Source organism: Diospyros lotus, chromosome 12 (assembly GCF_014633365.1).
Source record: "Diospyros lotus cultivar Yz01 chromosome 12, ASM1463336v1, whole genome shotgun sequence".
NCBI lineage: Eukaryota > Viridiplantae > Streptophyta > Magnoliopsida > Ericales > Ebenaceae > Diospyros > Diospyros lotus.
Window position 1 is genome coordinate 35,246,630 of NC_068349.1, and position 22,137 is coordinate 35,268,766.

Sequence of the window (22,137 nt, forward strand, 5' to 3'; positions counted from 1 at the left end):
TTTATATGTTGTTTTAGTAGTACATTTATGCCCAGAAATTATATTTATGTTTTCTGAATCTGGGAGGTCTTTGTTGAAGTGAGTTTTTTGATACATCTCAGACTATGTTGTAATAATTAAAGATGTGCTGGCCAAGCAGTGCTGGACAAATTTTAGTCCTCTGAGGTGTGCATGAATTTTGGTCACTAACATTGTCATTCACTGTGATGGTGACCAGTGAAAGTGAGACCAATTTTATAAACAAGTGCTGGCACCTTTGTTGTGCTTTGATAATTTCAAAGTTTCTGAGGTGGCAACGAACATTACTGAACATTTCCTTTTGTTTCCTTTTTCTTTCTCCTGAATTTTGGATTATGATTACTGAAAGAAATGAGAAAACAAAAAATGCTACAAAGCTGGGACAGATTTACCATCTTCCATATTTGAAATCCTTTGGAAACAATGGAGATATCTCCTTAGGCAGTCTTTGGTCTCAAGGGCTACATTGTTTCTAGATTACTTGAGATGGTGGCGTTCCTTCAACAGCTGTAGAACTTAATTGGAAATGTCGACATTTTCAGCGTCTGACTTTGCTTACCTACTGTGTTTTGATCTCTGAGGAAGTTATTTAACCTGTTTCTATTATGTTTTGTATTAATCAGCAATGTCAAAAGTAAGGTTGGTTCTAATTTTCTAGTTTGCCTGAAGAACAAGAAGATGACCATTTTGTTATTTACCTTTTTTGTCAGCATCAGTGCTTCTCTACTCTCGCCACCAACCATACTCTAATGTGGTTGATAATAGGAAATGCAGGAAGAACTGCACTACATCTTATTCATGATTTAATGTCTGTTTCCAATCCCTTAAAATAAATAGAGATGCTGTGTGTTCTTTCCTCTTTAAATGATTATGAAAATGGTAGTTTGTAGACGTTTCTGCAGTGTTCTGTAAAAGTAGGCAGTTATTGGCCACCCATTTCAAACTTGCCATGCAAAGGTTGCTTGATTGTCAGTTCTACCTTGATCATGCTGGGTTGTTGAAGAGAATGTAACATTAAGATAGTATTGGCTCGCTGCTTTCTTTCTGTTTTATGTTACTGATTATGTTTATTTGTATGAGGCGGTAATGCCTCTTGTCGGTTATACATCTGCATATATAAGCAGCTTATGTAGTGTTGTTAATTCATTCAATTGGTTGTTAATAAAATTATAGTGCATCGGTTTTCTCTCTCTCCTCTGTTTCTCGAGATCTTACACCCTAGGGTTTCCAACTTACATGGTATCAGAGCCAAATTTGCTCATGGCCTTTGTTCACGAAAATCATTCCTCCTATACTTCTCCTCCTACTTGATCTACATCCAATCTTTCGTCAGTGTCTCAATTTGATTTTGCAGCAGTATCTAAAGCTTTCAGTTTCATTCCCCTGAAGCTTGATTCGAAGAATTATATCTTTTGGAAGGCACATATTTTAGCTATAGTTCGAGCTTTTGATTTAGTTTCATTCTTGAATAAAACATCTCCTCTTCCGAAATATATAATCGATTCAACTGGTGGTAATTCACCGGTGAATTTAGAGGTGAATCCAGAGTACATGAGTTGGCTTCGATCTGATCAGTTGCTTCTAGGATGACTCTTCTCCACGTCACTGAAGAAGTGTTAGCGCAAGTGATTCAATGCGAATCATCTGTTGAGATATGGCTCTATCTGGAAAAATTGTATGCTAGACAAACTATAGCCAAATCGTTTCAATTAAAACAACAGTTGAGATCTATTAAAAAGGAGAATTTGTTAATTAATGACTATGTCTTAAAGATCAAGACTATAAGTCATTCTCTTGCGGCTATAGGAGAGCCTTTAAGTGATAATGAGTTGTTGCTTGCGATTCTTAATGGTCTAGATCAAGATTATGATACTGTTGTGAGTTTGATAACCTATCAAATGGATGATATAGATTTGGAGAAGGTTCAATATTTGCTGCTCATGCATGAACAATGTTTAACTGTTAAGAATGTACCTCAATCTTCACTGCATTTTGATTTGTTGTCTTCCACTATGAATGTTAATGTGGCTTCACATCAAAGTAATGGAAGTTTTGGTTATAGTAGAGGAGGATATTCTCATAGAGGAGGTTCTGGTTTTAGAGGAGGTAGACGCTGAGGTAGATCTTCCAATTGAAAGTTCTATTGTCAATTGTGTGAGAAACCAGGGCATTTAGTGGACAAATGTTATTATCGGTTTGATTGGAATTTTACTCGAGTAAACAATCAAAACACTGGTAGATCTACTGGAGGTTATAACACTAGAAATCAGTTAGATTCAAGTGCTTATATGGCAACCTTTCGTGATTCTAATGGAGCCTGCACTAATGATAATGGATCAGTGATAGGCTCATCGTTTCATAGTGCTCCTGAGCGGTTTACCACTCAACAACCTTCTTTTTCTAATCCAGCTTGGTTTGTGGACTCAGGAGCCACAAATCACATCACTTCGAGCCTAACAACTTGTCCCTGCATTCACCTTATCATGGTGGGGACAAAGTCACCATAGGCAATGGTAAGCAATTGCCTATTACTCATGTTGGTACAAGAATGTTAAACACCACATCAAATTCTTTTCTTTAAATACCTAATATCCTTCATGTTCCCAGCATACATAAAAATCTTGTTAGTGTTTCTCAACTTATTAGAGATCATAATGTGGTGGCTGAATTTCATTCTAATGTCTGTTTTATTAAGGACAAAAGATCCGGGGAAGTTCTTTTATGGGGACACCTTAAGGATGGGCTGTATCGGCTAGTTCCAGGATCTTGTTCCACTACAACAAGCGCTCAAGCCCAATCCCTAGAGCCAATTTCTGTTAATTCAGCTATTACTTCCTTCAATTCATGTACTAATGAAAAAGCATGTAAAAGACAATCTTCATTTGTTCATGAATTGTCAAAAGATGTTCATGTGGCTCAAAATACTAGTATTTGCCAAGATTAGCACAATAAATTGGGCCATCCTTCTTTGAATGTACTTCATAATGTATTGAATAAAATTGGAATTTCTTGTTCATCTTCCAATTTATCTTTTTGTGATTCTTGCAAGGTTGGTAAATTGCATCAAATTCCATTTGCTACACATGAGATTACTACTGTTTGTCCATTGCAGCTAGTATATTCTGATCTATGGGGACCAGTACCAATGTTGTCTATGAAAGGTTTTCGATACTATGTCATCTTTGTAGATGCTTACACTAGATACACTTGGTTATATTCTTTAAAACTCAAATTAGATGTCTTATCATTGTTCAATACTTTTCATAAACTGGCTGAAAATCAATTTCAAATCAAACTTCAAGCCTTACAAACTGACAATGGGGGAGAATACCGTGCCTGTTTACCCTACCTACATAACAATGGCATTCAGCCTAGAATCACTTGTCCTCACACTCATCAACAAAATGGAGTTGCTGAGAGAAAACATAGACATATAGCTGAAATGGGATTGACATTATTGGCCCATGCTAAAATGCCTTTAAAATTTTGGGTAGAAGTCTTTCTAACTGTTATTCATGTGATTAATCTCCTACCCTTAGCATCTGATAATTTTCAGATCCCTTTTGAATTGTTATATGAAAAGCCTCCCAACTATCATTTGCTTTAACTTTTTGGTTGTGCTGGTTTTCCTTTTTTTCGACCTTATAACAAGCACAAATTTGAGTTTCATTCAACCAAGTATATCTTTATTAGATATAGTTCCACTCAAGCTGGCTACAAATGTTTACATCCATCTAGTCGTATATATACTACTCGGCATGTTCAATTTAATGTTCGGGACTTTCCTTATTCTACTATATTTTCTTCATCTAATGTGACTGCTAACTTACCTTCAAATTCTAAGTCTAGCAGTTCTTCTACAGAATTTCTTCATCCTCTTCTTGCAAGTGTCCTGTAGTAGATCATTCCTCGAGTCCAGTAATGGGTACTTCAGACAATTCTAATTCTACTGCCACCACTTCATCTCATTTGTCTTCTCCATCTCCTGCACCTCCTGCTCCTCCTATCTCAAAGGTTCCCAAGTATAAGAATGTTCCAGCCCCTTCTGTACACCCTATGCTTACCCGTCTTAAATCCAAATAGCTTGTTAATTCTTCTCCTCATGCCTTAGTGAGCTGACTTGAACCAATGTCAGTTAGTGAGGCTCTTTTAGACTCACGATGGGTTAAAACCATGGAAGAAGAATATACTGCTCTACAAAGGAATAATATTTGAGAATTAGTTCCCTACACTGATGATATGAATTTTGTTGGGAATAAGTGGATTTCCCGGGTGAAGTTTAAGCCAAATGGGTCGATTTTAAAGTATAAGGCCAGGTTAGTTGCAGAAGGATTTCTCCAAAATTTAGGTGTGGATTATGTAGAAACTTTTAGTTCGATGGTTAAAGCACCTACAATTCGAGTTCTCTTTTCTTTACCCGTGTCTTTTCGTTGGGAAATTCAACAAGTGGATGTTAACAATGCATTCTTGAATGGTGATTAGTTGAGACAGTGTATATGGCTCAACTGGAAGGATTTGTTAATGCTTCCACTCCAAATCATGTTTGCAGATTGAGGAAATCCTTATATGGGTTGAAACAAGCTCCTCGAGCTTGGTATTATACTGAAGGAAGCTTTGCTTAACTGGGGATTTATTCGATCAGTATCTGATGCTTCATTGTTCATAAAACGGACAGATGAGTATGTGTTGTTTGTGTTAGTATATGTGGATGATATATTTATTACTGGATCTAATTTTGCTGCTCTTAAGGTCTGTATTCATGATCTAGACCATCAATTTGCTTTAAGAACTCTAGGAGCTGTCAATTATTTTCTAGGGTTTGAAGCATATAGAAACAAAAGTGGCCTTTATCTTACACAAACTAAATATGTTGTGGATCTTTTAAAGAAAGAGGGTATGGAGAAGTGTAAGCCCTGTGACACTCCCATGACTGCTGGACTTTGATTAATAGATGAAGGAGAAGAGCTTACTAATCCAGCTGTCTACAAAACAATTATAGGATCTTTACAATATTTGACCTATACAAGACCTGATATTACTTTTGCTGTTAACAAGTTAAAGTCAGTTTTCAGCAAATCCTAAGTGTCAACACTGGTTAGCTTGCAAGAGATTGCTTAGGTATATAAAGGGGACCACTGATCTAGGTCTGTTCTTCTCTTCTACACCAAGAAATCTGGATTTGACTGTATTTACTGATGCAGACCATGCTGGCTGTAAGGTCACCAGAAGGAGTACTAGGGGTTTTTGTGTGTATCTTGGCTGAAACCTTATTGTTGGGCTCCAAAAAGCAGTCAGTGGTTGCACGTTCAGTAGGGGAAGCTGAGTATAGGGCTGTTGCATTGGGAGTAATGGAGCTACTATAGATTAAGTCACTGTTTGTGGAGTTGGGTTATCCGAATGTTACAACTCCTATTGTATGGTGTGATAATTTGGCAGCCAAGAGTATGGCTGAAAATCCTGTTTTCCACTCTTGTACAAAACATGTTAGAGAAAAAGTTGAAAATGGTGAAGTGGAAATTCGATATGTCCCTACATTGGAGCAAGTTGCTGATATTCTAACTAAGAGTTTGCCTAGAGACAGATTTCAAATATTATATTGCAAACTTGGGCTAACTTGGACTCCTGTTAGCACTGGTGAACAAAGATATACAGCAAAGGAAGCATCTCATAGAAGCCTATATACTGCAGAGCCACTGGAGGAGCTTGATTTGAAGGGGAGTGTTGAAGAGAATGTAACATTAAGATAGTATTGGCTTGCTGCTTTCTTTCTGTTTTATGTTACTGATTATATTTATTTGTATGAGGTGGTAATGCCTCTTGTCGGTTATAAATCTGCATATATAAGCAGCTTATGTAGTGTTGTTAATTCATTCAATTGGTTATTAATAAAATTACAGTGCATCGATTTTCTCTCTCTCCTCTGTTTCTCGAGATCTTATGCCCTAGGGTTTCCAACTTACATGGGTTTGGAAACCTGTGATTGTCTCTAGCTTGGTATGTCACTGGAAATCAACGAAGTCTAACCCATGGTTCATCCATACCTCCCTATGTGAAACAATATCGAATCAATTGTGAAAATCTGCACCACAAGACAACATGTTAGACAAGATTATAATGTTGACACCATTTTCTAGGAGCTTTGTGGTTCATGCTATAACTTTTCAGTGGTCAGTCTACTTTTCCTCTTTTTAATTGTCAATTTACGTTTCCACACTTTTTCTGCAGGCTCCAGCATCAGAGGTTCAGGATAAGATATCATTTATTATTAATAATTTATCTGCTGCAAACATTGAAGCTAAAGGAAAAGAACTTACTGAAATTTTGAAAGAGCAGTATTATCCATGGTTTGCTCAATACATGGTAATGAAAAGGTAAGTAAAGATGATTTGCCTATCATTATTTATAGTTGATATTCAGGATTCCAAATCCTGTTAATCCCTTCCTTTCAAGGGAATGAGAATCTAGTCCATCTTGTGGTGAGAATGTTCTGAAATTCATAGGTGGTTGATTGGGAGAAGGGAAAACCTCTCATGTAGTTTTTTTTTACTGGGGATGGGGGGGGGGGGGGGGTGATGGGTATTGTGGATGCTCAGAGAGCGTGAGATTTAATTTAGCATGCATCTATTGTTAATATCTTTAATTTTATGTGTGTATGCATGCATAAAGTTTGTTCTCTTGCAAAAAGTGGACTTGTTTTCTTATTTTATATTCTCGTAAAACCTTGGTCCAAAACGTGCCTCATTGTTTTTTGAACTTTTTGACAGAGCAAGCATTGAGCCAAATTTTCATGATCTGTACTTGAAATTCCTAGACAAAATTAACTCGAAGGCTTTAAATAAAGAGATTGTACAAGCTACATACGAGAATTGCAAGGTTTGTCTTATAAACCCCTTGTTTTATGTCTTTGGGTGGAGTTATCAATGGAAATTATTTAGTGTCAATTTGCATTTTCTTCAGGTTCTTCTAGGTTCAGAACTTATAAAATCAAGTTCGGAAGAGCGTTCCTTGCTGAAGAATCTGGGAAGCTGGCTAGGGAAAAGCACAATTGGGAGAAATCAGGTTTTGAGGGCACGGGAGATTGATCCCAAGTCTTTGATCATAGAGGTAAGTCGTTTCTTCTAGTATTCTTCTTGGGAGTTGAATTTTTCTAACTAATATGTGCTTTATTGTGGTTTAAGTGCCCATTCAGACCTTGTATTACATTTCTACCTTTTGCATGATTTCATGACAGGCATATGAGAAGGGTTTGATGATTGCAGTAATCCCATTCACCTCCAAGGTATCTTAATTCTGGAAGTTCAGGTTTTCTCCCTCCTATTGCTCCTACACTAATGTTCTGCTGCTGCAGATTCTGGAACCCTGCCAAAGCAGTCTAGCTTATCAACCTCCTAATCCTTGGACCATGGGTATTCTGGGATTACTTGCTGAAATTTATGCAATGCCAAATTTAAAAATGAACCTCAAGTTTGACATTGAGGTATGGTCAGATATGTATGTGTGCTGACTGTAGTGTTTTTTTGGAGTTCAGGATTAATGTGTTAATGTATTTCCTATATATTTTTGCTTCTTCAGGTCCTATTTAAGAACCTTGGTGTTGATCTGAAAGAAGTGGCTCCGACTTCTCTTCTCAAGGACAGGGTGAGGCAAGTTGAAGGGAATCCCGACTTCTCTAACAAGGACGTTGGAGCATCGCAGCAGCAAATACTAGGTGAAGTTAAGTCTGGTGCAATATCTACACTAAATCAAGTTGATCTACCACTTGAGGTTGCCAACCCATCTCATCCTAGCGGACATTCTCATATTTTATCACAGGTTTGTATTGCTTTTCCATTTTCCTGTGGGGCATCTGCTATATCATCTTTGTTGTTTGATGTTCAAATCTTGTGTTGAAATTAGTATGCTGCTCCTCTGCATCTTTCTTCTGGTACATTGACGGAGGATGAAAAGCTGGCAGCTTTAGGCTTGTCTGATCAGCTTCCTTCTGCTCAAGGATTACTGCAACGCCAATCTCCATTCTCTGTTAGTCAGGTGTCATATTTGTTTTCTTCTATTCATCTTGATTCTTGAATTTTCGCTGCTTTGACCAGCTGGTGGTTGTTTTGCAGCTTCCAACAGCTGCATCTAATATTGAACAACAAGTAATTGTGAACCCAAAGCTTCATGCCCTTGGCCTGTACCTGCATTTCCAGAGGTGGAAACCATTTAGCAATTTTCTTTTCCTATTTATGGAATTAACAATTAAATGTTATCTGATGATTTTTTTTTTGTTGTAGTGTTGTTCCAATTGCAATGGACAGAGCTATCAAGGAGATAGTGTCTGGTATTGTGCAGCGCAGTGTCTCCATAGCAACTCAGACAACAAAGGAACTCGTTCTAAAGGTTTGCCAATACCTTTTCTGATTCTTCTTTTTTTTTTTTCACAGGTATATAATAATATTTTATTAGTTGATTTCTTACTAAAAGAATGGGCTTTCTAGGATTATGCCATGGAGATAGATGAGACGCGCATACGCAATGCTGCACACTTAATGGTTGCTAGTTTGGCTGGAAGTTTAGCTCATGTAACATGCAAGGTTCCATCCCAAACTGGATATCTTTTCTGGTGTTCCATTATTCTGTTTACTGATTTGAATATACAGCAACACTAAGTGATGAGTTTTATATTTTCTTTTGTTACTTGAGGCTTGACAATCACTTTGCAATTACTTATAGGAACCTCTACGTGGTTCAATATCAAGTCAACTTAGGAACTCACTTCAGGGTCTAAATATCACTAGTGAGCTTCTTGAACAAGCTGTGCAACTTGTTACTAATGATAATCTTGATTTGGGCTGTGCACTGATTGAACAAGCTGCGACAGAGAAGGTAAGATTGCTTTGTTCTTTGTTGAAAATAAATGCATTCATATATTGTCCCAAGTACTTATTATTCACATATTCTCTTGAGTACTTACTATTTTCCATTGTAGTAATATAATAAACAACTACATTGGAAGAGCAGCCAGTGGATTTGAGTTCTACTTTTTCAGAGAAACTACTTTAGAAGTTGTATAAAGGCCCTAGGATTACTTTGATTTTTGAGAGTCTTGAGCCGGCCCAACCACCATGCATAATTTGGCCGTATCATTTCTCTCATTAACTACACCTTTTCCCAAATTGTGTCTGGGGGAAGAAAAATGAATCATGTCATGGGGGAACAAAAATGAATCATATCATGGAAACTGTTACAGATGTTGCACTCCCTTTTGGGACTTCGTTTTGCTAGTTATTTTTCCCCCCTTTTCTGGTAGGACTTCTGGGACTTCTTTACATATTTATAGAAATATTCAGCACAGCAAGAACAGTGGTTAATGGTCTCCGTGGAGTGGTGCCAAATCTTCACCATTTTATTTTGAGAATAAACCTTACTGCAAATGTGAGACAATGAGTCTTAAGAGTCAAGAAGAAAGGCAGGGAGTCATTATTACCTGTGTAAAATAGTTCAAAATCATCACAGAAAATGTCACAGGTGTAATACCCCGAGAGCCTAGAGAAGTTAGTATATATCGAGGATAGTGTAAGGAAGGAAACAACACCAGCTGGATACCTTTTGGGCTGAATGTTGGCAAAGAACTCCCAAGTTAAGCGTGCTTGACCTGGGGTAATCTAGGGATGGGTGACCCCCCTGGGAAGTTCGTGTAGGCCCATCAGGGTATGTTGTTCCGGTCCTTCCTATCGCTCGAACCAGATTTTACAAATGGTATCAGAGCCGACCCCCGAGCCTCTGAGCGCGGTGGTGGGGCAAACCTCAGCGATGATGCTGAGTTCCCGAGGGAGGGTGCGTGTAGGCACCTTAGGCGAATCCCACATCGGCCATGCATCAGGAGGAGATCTGGGACCGGTTACAAGGTCGCATGACGAGGACGTCATGTGCTCAAGGGGGGGAGAATGTAATACCCCGAGAGCCCAGAGAAGTTAGTATATATCGAGGATAGTGTAAGGAAGGAAACAACACCAGCTGGATACCTTTTGGGCTGAATGTTAGCAAAGAACTCCCAAGTTAAGCGTGCTTGACCTGGGGTAATCTAGGGATGGGTGACCCCCCTGGGAAGTTCGTGTAGGTCCATCAGGGTATGTTGTTCCGGTCCTTCCCATCACTCGAACGGGATGTTACAACAGGTGTGTATAGAGCCTGGCTTGAAAGAAAAAAGGAGGTCTGCAGAATTGCTTTGCCTTACGGTAGTTTTTACTTGGAGGCAACCTTTCTAGGAAGAGAAAGGGGTCTGCAGAATAGTTTTCCCCTATGGATGTTAAAATATTTGAAAGGTACATTGATGTATTTGCATCTGAAATAATATATTCTAGTGTAGAATTCTTGGACAAACAAATATAAATGGCAGGCAGAGTTTAACTATTGTTGTTCTTTAGGAGGCATCGATGAAGCCTCATTAGAGACTTGAGCTTGAGTTCCATTTAATTACCTATTGGGAAAATGCTTAGTTGGTTTTGTTGCTGAGGGTCTATGAGATGTTATGTTACAAGTTTGTCTTGAGACATCTCTCATGTACCTAGGTTATCCGATTGTAATAAAGAGTAGTTTGTAAGGGTAAATAGGAGATTGCGGGTGTTTTAGGCGCTGGCCCTGCTGTGACTACCTTTGGCGCCAATTCAGCTGAGAACTTCTTAAAATCAGAGTTCCGGTTGTTTGCAGATTATCGAATGAAAAATCAATTCACTGATTTCAAATTTCCCTCTTAATTTCTCTCTCTCGTTTTCTTCTCTCTTTCTTCTTCTTTCCCTCCATCTTTCCCTCTCTTCACCTAAAATCCCTACTATCAGATCGGTGATCTGACAAGTGGTATCAGAGCACTTTTCTGGCATTCGTCCATTATCATTACGATGGGTGATGGTACTTGTATGAAGCAGATGGAACTACAGCTACAACAAGTGTCTGCGACGGTGTTAGAAATACAACGATGGATGGGATCTATGGAGGATACCATTGGAACAATTGTTGATAAGAGATTGGAGGTTACGGCGGATTGGCTGCAAGGAGATATGCGCAACTAGATTCGGTTGGAGATGCGAGAACAAAGTAACATGGTTCGAGAACAAATGCAGCAATTCATGTTGATGTTCTCGAATCAAGCTCAGGTATGAATTTCACCCGATTTTTCTCCTTGGGAACATTCGGATCCAATATTACCAGGTATTGGAGGGGGATGGAGAGTGGTTGAACCATCGGAATTTGAGGCGATCCAATTGGTACCGGAGATTTGGGAATGGAGAAGAGACCGAAAGCTTCGACCAATTTTGGACCTATGCATTTTCCAGTGCCAAAGCTGGAATTGCCAGTTTTTGATGAATTGAAGCCACGGTGGTGGATCAGAAGGTGCGAGAAATTGTTTAACATTCACAGAGTAGCAGACGATTAGTGAGTCACTTTGGTTGCTGCATTTTTGAACGATGTAGGTGATATTTGGTTCTAGGGATGGTCCGGCGTACGAGGTGATCACAGTTGGGAAGAATTTGCGAGGGGATTATGCGAGAGGTTTGGTGAAAGAAGAACCGTAGATATAGTAGAAGAATTTAATAAGTTGAAGTAGAGAGGTACAGTGCAAGAATATCAGCTTCGTTTTGAGGAATTGAAGTCGTTAATGCTCAGTCGGAATCCGTACATGATAGAGGAATATTTTGTATCTAGTTTCATAAGCGGCTTGAATGATGATATTAGATTTATGGTGAAGATGATGCGACCCCGTATCGTGCAAGAAGCTGCGGAAGATGCATTGCTCCAGGAATTAACGGTGGAGGCCTTGCTGAGAAAACAAAGGTCTCAGGGTAGAGGGAATGCCTATGGAGCGACTTATTCAGGAGGACGGGTGCTGGGGAGATTGGAGGAGAGAGTTAGGTTCCCGGCTAGTTCTTCCTCAGGATAGCAAAGTGTTAAGCAATGGGAACACAGGAGGCCGACATGACTTTGCTATCGGTGTGGAGATAGATACACTCCAGGGCATCAATGCAAGAAACAACTTCTCTTGTTGGAAGGAGGAGATGTGGATAAGGAGGAGGAAGGACACACACTTCCATTCACAGAGGAGTTAGGAGAGGAAGATAACGGGGCTATTTCGCTGTATGCAATTAAAGGAATGACAGGCAGTAAGATCATTAAGGTTGAAGGACGATCTCATGATAGCATTCTTATGGTGTTGATTGATAGACCACAGTTTTATTGATGAGGAAATTGTGAGGAAGCTAAATTGTGAGCTCTCTAACACTCAACCACTTGCAGTCACAGTTGCTAATGGGAGTAAGGTCCTAAGTAGATCAGCTTGCTTAGGATTTTGTTGGATGATGCAGGGCGAAACCTTTAAAGCTGATTTGAGATTGTTGAAACTCGGAGGGTGCCACATAGTGCTGGGAGTTGATTGGATGAAAGGCGTGAGTCCAATTAGTTTTGACTTCAACAAAATGGAGGTAACAATGGAGAAGGATGGTCGGAGAGTGACGCTACAAGGGAATGTGGAGAATGGAGTTGAGTTTGCAAGATGATCATGGGTAAGAAGTTACAAAAGCTACTCAAGTATAAAATAGCCCAAGTAGTTCAACTGTTCTCAATTGAGACCTACTGCGAGGACGAGGACCATGAGGAGGTGAGCGGGCAGTGCAGGATGTTCCTTGGCAGTGAGCATCCATTACCATGGCAGGTACGTGATTTGGAATCCCTAGATCTATTGTTGATTGAATTCCAGGACTTATTTGTAGAACCTAAGAAACTACCTTTGTTTCGACCCTTTGACCATTCTATAAATCTTCAGCCCAACTCAGTTCCCATCAATATTAGACCCTACCGATATCCACCAAAACTCAAATCTGAAATTGAGAAAATGGTGAAGGAAATGTTAGCCAATTCAATCATTCGACCCAGCAAGAGCCCTTTTGCTTCTCCCATCCTTCTAGTCAAAAAGAAGGATGGCACATGGCACTTTTGCATTGACTATCGGCTCAACACTATCACTATCAAAGACAAATTTCCCATCCCTATTATTGAAGATTTATTAGATGAACTTCGATATGCCACAATTTTTTCCAAGCTGGATCTAAGATCCGGCTACCATCAAATTCAGATGGACCCAAAAGACATCCACAAAATAGCTTTTCAAACCCACCACGGCCACTGTGAATTCACAGTCATGCCTTTCGGTCTAACCAACGCGCCAGCCATATTTTAAGCCTTGATGAACCACATATTTGAACCCTATCTCAGAAAATTTGTGTTGGTTTTCTTTGACGATATTCTCATCTATAGCCCAACCTTTTCTAAACATTTGAACCATCTTAGGATTGCATTTCAAGTCTTTCAATTCAATCAGCTATATATCAAATGATCCAAATGTGCCTTTGCCCAACAACAAATAGAATACTTGGGGCATATTATTTTAGCAGCTGGGGTTAGTACTGACCCAAAGAAAATAGAGGCAATGACTGCTTGGCTGAAACCTGTTAGTGTCAAGGCTTTGCGCGGCTTCCTTGGTTTAATAGGTTACTATCGATGTTTTGTACGGAACTATGGAGTCATTAGCAAACCTCTCACCGAATTGTTGAAGAAGGATGGTTTCCAGTGGGACGACAAGGCTGACAGAGCTTTTGAACAGCTGAAGAAGGCCGTCAATGAGGTTCCTACTCTAGGACTTCCTGATTTCAACAAACCATTTATTTTAGAGACAGATGCTAGCACTTCCGGAGTGGGGGCAGTTCTTGTTCAAGATGGCAGACCACTCGCGTTCCTAAGCCAAGCTTGGTCCTCAAGACACCAAGGCCTCAGTGTTTATGACAAGGAGTTGCTGGCGGTGCTCATGGCAGTCGAGAAATGGAGACATTACTTAGAGGGAGGCCAATTTATTATTAAAACAGATCATGAAAGCCTTAAATTCCTTCTTTAGCAACGACTGCATACATACCTTCAAAAAAAGGGCATGGCCAAGCTGATGGGCCTCGATTATGTGATTCACTTCCGAAGGGGAAAGGAAAATGTGGCAGCAGATGCTTTATCCCGCTGTTTTGAAGAAGGTTCTGCAACTGCTATCACTGCCATGGTTCCGGATTGGTATCAAGAGGCGGTTGCTAGTTATGTCATGGGAAATTGGGTTCAACAATTAGTGGAACAACTGAGCATAGGTGGAGGAGCCAAGCCAGGGTACACTATGACTAATGGGTTACTACGGTATCACAGCCGATTGGTGATTGGAGATTGTGACGTGCTCAGGAAGAGAATCCTTCAAACCTTGCATGAGTTGGCTATTGGGGGACATTCAGTTATTCAAAATACTTATAGGAAGGTGAAATAGGTATTTTACTGGCCTAACTTGAAGAAATATGTCATGGAGTTTGTACTTAATTGTGATATATGCAAACGGTGTAAACATGAAACTATTGCGCGGCCTGGACTCCTACAACCACTTGGAGTGCCAACTTAGGCGTGGACAGCCATTACCATGGACTTTGTTGAGGGATTGCCAAGGTCAGAAGGTAAGAATTGTATTTTGGTGGTGGTGGATCGTCTTTCCAAGTTCAGCCATTTCTTAGGCCTCTCCCATCCATTTTCTGCTCAAGAAGTTGCCCGAGTTTTTGTGGATAGAGTGGTTAATTTACATGGAGTTCCCCAATCTATTGTTTCCGACAGAGACAAAGTGTTTACCAGTCTTTTTTGGCAAACACTGATGAAGTTTCTGGGGTCCAAGCTTCATATGTCCATAGCCTACCATCCAGAAACGGATGGTCAGTCGAAAAGGGTCAACCAATGCCTTGAAACATATCTGCGTTGCTTCTGTTTCCTCTGACCCAAGGAATGGCACAAATGGCTGGCGTTGGCTCAATGGTGGTATAACTCCAGCCACCATAGTTCCATTAACATGACTCCTTTTGAAGCTTTGTGTGGGTTCCAACCTAATCTGCTTCCCGTGGTCACTGGCCCCATTACAGTCGCAGCCGTGGATGACTACTTGCACAGCCGCCAACATAATCTACAAGTCCTCAAAACCGAGCTGGCCAAAGCTCAGAATCGTATGAAACAAATGACTGATCAGAGGAGAACGGATAGGGAGTTTGAAATTGGGAACCAAGTGTATTTGAAACTCAATTCGGCCTACTTAAAGTCACTGTCCAAGCAGCTGCTTTCGAAGTTAAGCCTGAAGTTTTATGGGCCCTATCCCATCGTCACTCGAATTGGAAAGGTTGCCTACAAACTACAACTATCGATTGGAACACATATACATCCAGTATTTCATGTTTCATTATTGAAGCCCTCAGCAGGAAATCATGTGGCTAGTCCAGAGTTACCATCTTTTGTGGAAGAGGACGCCCCTATGGTGGCACCAGTGGCCATCTTGGATAAGAGAGTCATCTACCATCAGGGACTGCCTTTGACCCAAGTGCTGGTGCAGTGGTCGACTCTCCACCCAGATAACGATACTTGGGAGTATCTTCCAGATCTCTTGCGGCAATTTCCCGATTCAGCAAATTTGTTACCCATTTCTTGAGGACAAGAAATCACTCAAAGGGGGGAGTAAATGTCATGTACCTAGGTTACCCGATTGTAATAAAGAGTAGTTTGTAAGGGTAAATAGGAGATTGCGGGTGTTTTAGGCGCTGGCCTTGCTGTAACTACCTTGGCGCCAATTCAGCTGAGAACTCCTTAAAATCAGAGTTCCGGTTGTTTGCAGATTATCAAATGAAAAATCAATTCACTGATTTCAAATTTCCCTCTTAATTTCTCTCTCTCGTTTTCTTCTTCTTTCCCTCCATCTTTCCCTCTCTTCACCTAAAACCCCTACTATCAGATCGGTGATCTGACAACATCATGTTTAGTTATTTATTTTTTTTGGGGGGTGGGTGTTATTCTCATTGATTAAATCATATGTAGTGTGCCTGTACATGTATATGTACCTATGATTTGTAATATACTGTACGGATGTATTTGGAATAAGCTGCAAAGCTCTAAGCTTATTGTTCAGACAGCAACACGTTGCACCTTACCTATTTCTTCATTGTCTGCTCTTGCCCTCCTACATCATATAACTGCTAAATTTTTAGCATCATCATCATTCAATTGCATTGTTGTAACCTTGAATTAAGACCTAACTGTGCTGCAACCTTACCATTTTAGCCATAATGCATTGCACTTTTAACTGATAACTTCTTAGCATCATCATTGTCATCATTCAATTGCATAATTGTTTCGTTTAATTACAATCTAATTGTGCTTCTGTTTCTCCCTAATCATGGCTTTAGAGGGAGGGAGGGAGGGAGGGAGGGAGGGAAGGACATTGTGCTGAACGTGTCAGCCTGTGATTGGACACATGTTCGGTCAATCAAATGGCAACACGAATTGAGGCTATCTAAAGTCATGAATAGGTTAATTGAACTGGTTCCTGAGTAACTAGGCAGCTGGCTAATGGCCTATGCCCTTATTTGGTTACCAGACACCTTAGATAATACTCACTCAATAATTCTACTCACTCAATAATTCTATGTTATGTGGTTTGAGTACCTGAGAAGGAGGTTCTATGGCATGCCCGTCCAAATGGACAGTTCAGTGCCAGGAGACCAACTTGACTTTGAAATCTTGGTTTTTGTTAGTGGAATTTCATACTTGTTCATGTTAGGTTATCATTGAGCTTCCAACCTGGGATTCACTTCACATGTATACTTAATGGGTGTATGGTGATCCATAGATCTGAAACACTCGTTGACTTTCCTTTCGCTAGTCTTGTTGCTTTTGTTTTTTCCTCTTTTAAATCTCTCTTTCTCCACTCCCTTTATTTTTGTAATATATATCAGCATATTGATTTCCCACACTTACCTATTGGGACATTGAAAATTAGCCAGTGACCAATCTTTGAAAAGACATACGTATTTTTCGTCTATGATGAGAATTGCTGCAAGAATGGAAAATGAACTTGTCAGTTTATTTTTATTTCTGTTTTTTATTTGTGAGATTTACCAATGGGGCCAGTGACCAATATTAGCAAAGACAGTGGCTGTTTCCATCTGTGATGAGAGTCACCGCAGGAAATGGCTAATGAATTTGTCATTATTTTATATATATATATATTTTGGGGGGTGGGGTGGGGGTACTGTTTCTTCCCTGTTAGAGTTCCAAGGCAAAGCTTTTAATGGGCACTTTGTCCCCAATAAAGGAGAAAAAGAAATATAAACTAAGTAGGTTGCAGATTCACTAAGTACAAAAAAGACCCTTCCCTGACCCTCGCAAAGTGGGGGGCCCGGTGCAGGGAATTGCCCTTTTTTTAGTTTGTAAATCCTTCTATGCATGCCTTGGAGATTAGGTGGTCATCTGTGGTTATGGAGTGACCTTAACTTTTATGGTGGTGGTTATTGAGCCTATGTTGCTTTATACAGGCAATACAAACCATTGATGGGGAAATAGCTCAACAACTTTCTATAAGAAGAAAACACAGAGATGGTGTTGGCCCTGCCTATTTTGATTCAGGATTGTACACACAAGGTCATGCGGGTATGTTGCCAGAAGCCCTTCGTCCTAAACCTGGGCGCTTATCCCATTCCCAACAACGAGTTTATGAGGTATCCACATAGTAAACTTCTTTGTGTTATGTGTATATATATGACCAGCTTGACAATAAGTTTTATCTTTTCTCATATCTGTTTTTTGTTTCTGTCAAGGATTTTGTTCGGTTACCCTGGCAGAATCAGTCAAGCCATAGCTCAAATGCACTGCCAATTGGTCCTTCAGCTTCAGCTGTCAGTGCTGGTATGTCCAGGGTGTATAGTTCAGCATCAGGACAGCCAAACCCAGGCATTTACTCATCCAGCCTAGGAAACACGGGAATGGCTGCCGTGGCGCAGGATCTTGTGTCTGAAGAGATTGAAACTAGTTCATCTCAGCTTCTAGGGTTATACCCCCCTCCCACACCTGTGTTTTTCTGTTTGTTCGTTTGTTAATATGTTTTTTATAATTCAGCTACTTATGTCTTATACATCTCTAATTTTGATTTTTCAGTGCTTCCTCAACCCATATTGGGGCAACTGATGGAGTTAATCCTCATGATTTTGAAAATGATGCCACTGTCACTTCATTTCCTTCAGCTTCAGCTCCTCAATTACATTCTGCGGAAACTACAACCATTGTGAGTAACTAGAATTTTGTTGTCAGTTTCTATGTTTGCTCTTGACTTGTTCTTTCTTTTTGGTAAATGCTTTGTTTGATTGCAAGGAATCTGGGGCTCCATTGCAGCCAATACCTTCAACGTCAACCACGGAACGTGTGGGAAGTAGTAGTTCAGAACCTCTCTTGACCACGGGTGATGCGCTGGAGAAGTACCAGATTATTTCTGAGAAGGTTTTATATATACCTTTTAAATATTTATTTATTTTTTTCTTGTTCTTGTTATCATTATTACTGAAGAAGAAAAATCTGCATTGTACCTTTCCTAGGTATATATTTTTAGTTTTTGACTACCCCCTTTTCTTTTATTTTGAATTTTTGTTATCTCATCAAACTTCATTTTAATTTTTAATTTGTATTAACTACTTGTAAAGTTAGGGCTTCAAAATGTAACACAGAAAGAAACACAAAAATGAGAAGAAGAAGACGGAAAATGAACTTCAGTAGAGTGAATTGATTGAATGAAGAAATAAGGCATAGCTGGATATATATACACCAGTTATCCTTACTAACAAACTATTACAACCTACAGCAACTGTATTAACAACTTAACTAACAAAGCCTTCTAAATACAACAGCAACACAGCAGCATAACTAATTAAACTTATAAATCAAACTACTCGACATTAATTCCTTCTACGCTGCTTTTTTTAATTTTAGGTGGATAACTTTTGTTCATTGTGCTGGAAGTAGGAAAATGGTAGCTCTGATTGATACATAGTATCGCAATGATATTCTTTATATTTAATTTTGTTCTGGCAATATAAGTTACACTAGTGAATTTGTAACAGTGAGTCTTGTATTGTGCCCGGCATGAGCTATATTTGTATACATAAAGTAACAAATTTATAGATGAATAAGCAGACTATCAATAATCTTTATTGCTGATGAAGCCTGAAGTAATCCTGATTATTTGATGTTTCATAATATCAGACACTTGAACACCATCTATCTACAGGGCTATTATTTCCCATTTTTGTATTTGATATTTACAAAGGACAGTCTTCTTGGTTTCTCTTATCTTCATTTCGTTAAGAACATTCTTTGAACTCGTCGTTTTCTGGAGCTCCTTTTTACTATGTAGCTAAACTGATAAGGTCATTTTAATATTGGTTACAGCTTGAAACTCTGGTAACCAGTGATGCTAAAGATGCTGATATTCAGGTATTGTGTTTTGGTCCAATTCCTGGTAATGCTACAAGCATTAAGTGGGTATAGGCATAACTTCTACAGTAACGACAGACTTGGATATTATTTAGCCCAAAAAAAAAGAAAAAAAAGACTTCGACATTGATTTCCTTATTGTCCTTTTACCAGAATATATCTCTGAATTCTCACTCAACTTTCTTGGGGGCTGTCTAATAATATTTAATGTGCTACTTTTACTATTCTGGATACATATCTTTATATCATTTGACACACTTGTATTCAGGGTATCATTGGTGAAGTTCCTGGAATCATTCTCAGATGCATTAGTCGAGATGAAGCTGCATTGGCTGTGGCTCAAAAGGTGCATCATCTTTCCTGGGGTTCAATGCAATTGGGCCCTTTGGTTTAATTATTTGTTGTTAGCAAAGTCTAGAATATCAATTCTCAATATGTCACAGGTTTTCAAGGGTCTGTATGAAAATGCATCAAATAGTGCACATGTCAGTGCTCATCTTGCTATTCTGGCTGCAATTCGCGATGTTAGCAAGCTTGTTGTTAAGGAGCTGACTAGTTGGGTATGCTTTTGTTAACTTTGTAAAGTTTCCTGTACTCATTTTGCAGCTTAAAACCTTGAAGTATTGAGTTGCTTTGGATTCTGTATTCAAATGTGATGAGTTTCTTGAGAATCAAAAACTTGTGTGTGTTATTATATTGGCATTTCATCCAGTTAGTGAGTACTTATATGATGCATTTGGACATGGGGAAGGCTGGAACCATCTTTATCAATTTATAATTAATGGAAAACATTTCTTCAGTACAAGTTAATGGAAAATGTTATTCAGTGAAATTTTGGAGAAAAAGTATTTCATATCTGTTTCTGCATATAGAAATACAGATTTAAAGTTCTTGGCTACCACAACTGGTTTTCCATTTTAAACTGTCTTGCCAGATTTTAGTTTAAAAATATTTTTGAATTGCATGATTTGACTAAAAACTATGAATATCATGAAAAATCATCAGGTACAGCCTCTGGTTATGATTTTCCTCCTTTGTTTATTTTTTCTGCACTTTTTCCTTTTTTTTTTTGGGGGGGGGGGGTGTTGCAGTGTCCATTTCTTTTGCTCGAAATGTACACAATTAATTTTGAGTTTTGGCTAATGAAAGTGCAGAGATTAAGAAACAAAGGTTGAACACATCTCTGGGTTGCTCCCGTATTAATATTCTTTTTTTATTCCAGTATGTTTGCTGGCCATTCAGAAACCTCACATCTGGTTCCTGGACAGCTAGGCTCTGTGGAGGAAGAATTAGAGAACTTTGAATGTTAAGAAAACAAAGATTGTGTTCTTCAACCTGTTTGAGACTGCAGGGTGGATGGGCAGCCCTTGTACTTGTCTGTTCCTTGGATGACTGGTAGAGAGCGAGGGTAACCAGTGTCTAGAGATGTGAACTATAAGAAGTTGTCACAACTCAAGGGTAGTTAGAAGGGTATTATTGTAATAAGGTTGTAGTAGTTAGTAAGAGGCATTTTGTGAGTTGTTAGGAGCACATGGGTGCTATTTTCCAGATTTCATTTACTGTTGAATAGCTTATAAATAGGCCCTAGTATGTAGAGAAAGGCATGCTGAAACAATATAGTGAATTCATATGTTCCCTCCATATTTTCTCTCTCTCATTCTTCCTAGTTCTCTCTCATTTCTCTTAATTTCTGCTCTATATCTCCCTCTAATTCTCCTCCGTTTCCCTCCCAAATCCTTCCTAATTCCTTCCTAGACCCTAGCTAAATCCTAGGGACGTGACAGAAGTCACTATCCAATCTCCAGTGATACAGATCCCCTGCTTTCTCTCTCTATTTTGTGACTCTCACTCTTCACTGTAGGATGACAACACGTCCCTTTGTGTATGTGTTTTGGTTTTTTTTTTTTTTTGGGGGGGGGGGGGGGGGGGTGTTCTTCTGAATATAGCTTGTTATTCCCAGCCTATATTAAGGAGTATTGGAAAAAACATTTTTGAAGCCTACTAGATAACTTTTAGATGTTTTAACCATGTTCTTGCAAAATAATGTCATCTATTATTGCCTTATTGTTTGTTTTCATTTAATTTTATGAATTGATACTTTAACTTAATGAAAACAATTATCTTTTAAGTTGTAGTCTGGAAAAGAGAGCCATCTAGAATTGTTTTGAATCATCTGAGTTTTTTTCCTTTTTCAGTTTTAAAGAAAGTAAAATCTGTTTGTGATTTCAGGTGATTTATTCTGATGAGGATCGGAAGTTCAACAAGGATATTACTGTTGGTCTTATTCACAGTGAATTACTAAACCTTGCAGAGTACAATGTTCATATTTCTAAGCAGCTTGATTCAGGAAGGAATAGTATGTATAAGTAACATTTCTCCACATGATTAACCCAAAGGAATGCAAGTATTCTAACTAGTTGCATGTAATGTGCAGAGGCTGCGACAGAGTTTTCCATTAACCTTATTCAGACATTGTTGATTAATGATTCTAGAGTGATTTCTGAACTTCATAATGTCATCGATGCATTGGCAAAGGTCTGTGCCTATATGTTCTGTTTGATACAGTGCATAGTGTTTTTTCTGCCTGCTTCTGATTGAGTCTTTTCTGATAGCTTGCGGCAAGGCCTGGATCTCCCGAGTCATTACAACAGCTGGTTGAGGTTGCCAGGAATCCTGCTGCCACTAGTTCTACTCTGTCTGCTGTTTCTGTGGGAAAGGAGGATAGTGCCAGACAAACTAGGGAGAAAAAGGTTACCAGAAATACCCTTTGACTCT

At 39.1% G+C, this 22,137-nt stretch overlaps 1 protein-coding gene across 4 annotated transcripts in view; it reads left to right on the forward strand.

The window, feature by feature from the left end:
• Positions 1–22,137, forward strand: part of LOC127813907 (uncharacterized) — a 52,223-nt gene that overhangs the window by 18,308 nt on the left and 11,778 nt on the right. For 2 of the 4 annotated variants that reach the window (XM_052355031.1, XM_052355032.1), the window contains exons 18-38: positions 6,244–6,389; positions 6,783–6,891; positions 6,976–7,122; positions 7,250–7,297; positions 7,367–7,495; positions 7,591–7,830; positions 7,915–8,046; positions 8,124–8,209; positions 8,292–8,397; positions 8,496–8,591; positions 8,731–8,883; positions 17,415–17,597; positions 17,697–17,926; positions 18,034–18,160; positions 18,247–18,372; positions 19,318–19,362; positions 19,631–19,708; positions 19,806–19,922; positions 21,592–21,718; positions 21,797–21,897; positions 21,975–22,112. In XM_052355031.1, coding sequence (XP_052210991.1) covers positions 6,244–6,389; positions 6,783–6,891; positions 6,976–7,122; positions 7,250–7,297; positions 7,367–7,495; positions 7,591–7,830; positions 7,915–8,046; positions 8,124–8,209; positions 8,292–8,397; positions 8,496–8,591; positions 8,731–8,883; positions 17,415–17,597; positions 17,697–17,926; positions 18,034–18,160; positions 18,247–18,372; positions 19,318–19,362; positions 19,631–19,708; positions 19,806–19,922; positions 21,592–21,718; positions 21,797–21,897; positions 21,975–22,112 — 2,664 coding nt within the window. The remainder of the gene's footprint in view (positions 1–6,243; positions 6,390–6,782; positions 6,892–6,975; positions 7,123–7,249; positions 7,298–7,366; positions 7,496–7,590; positions 7,831–7,914; positions 8,047–8,123; positions 8,210–8,291; positions 8,398–8,495; positions 8,592–8,730; positions 8,884–17,414; positions 17,598–17,696; positions 17,927–18,033; positions 18,161–18,246; positions 18,373–19,317; positions 19,363–19,630; positions 19,709–19,805; positions 19,923–21,591; positions 21,719–21,796; positions 21,898–21,974; positions 22,113–22,137) is intronic. The other 2 variants (XM_052355034.1, XM_052355033.1) reach the window with 2 other exon arrangements.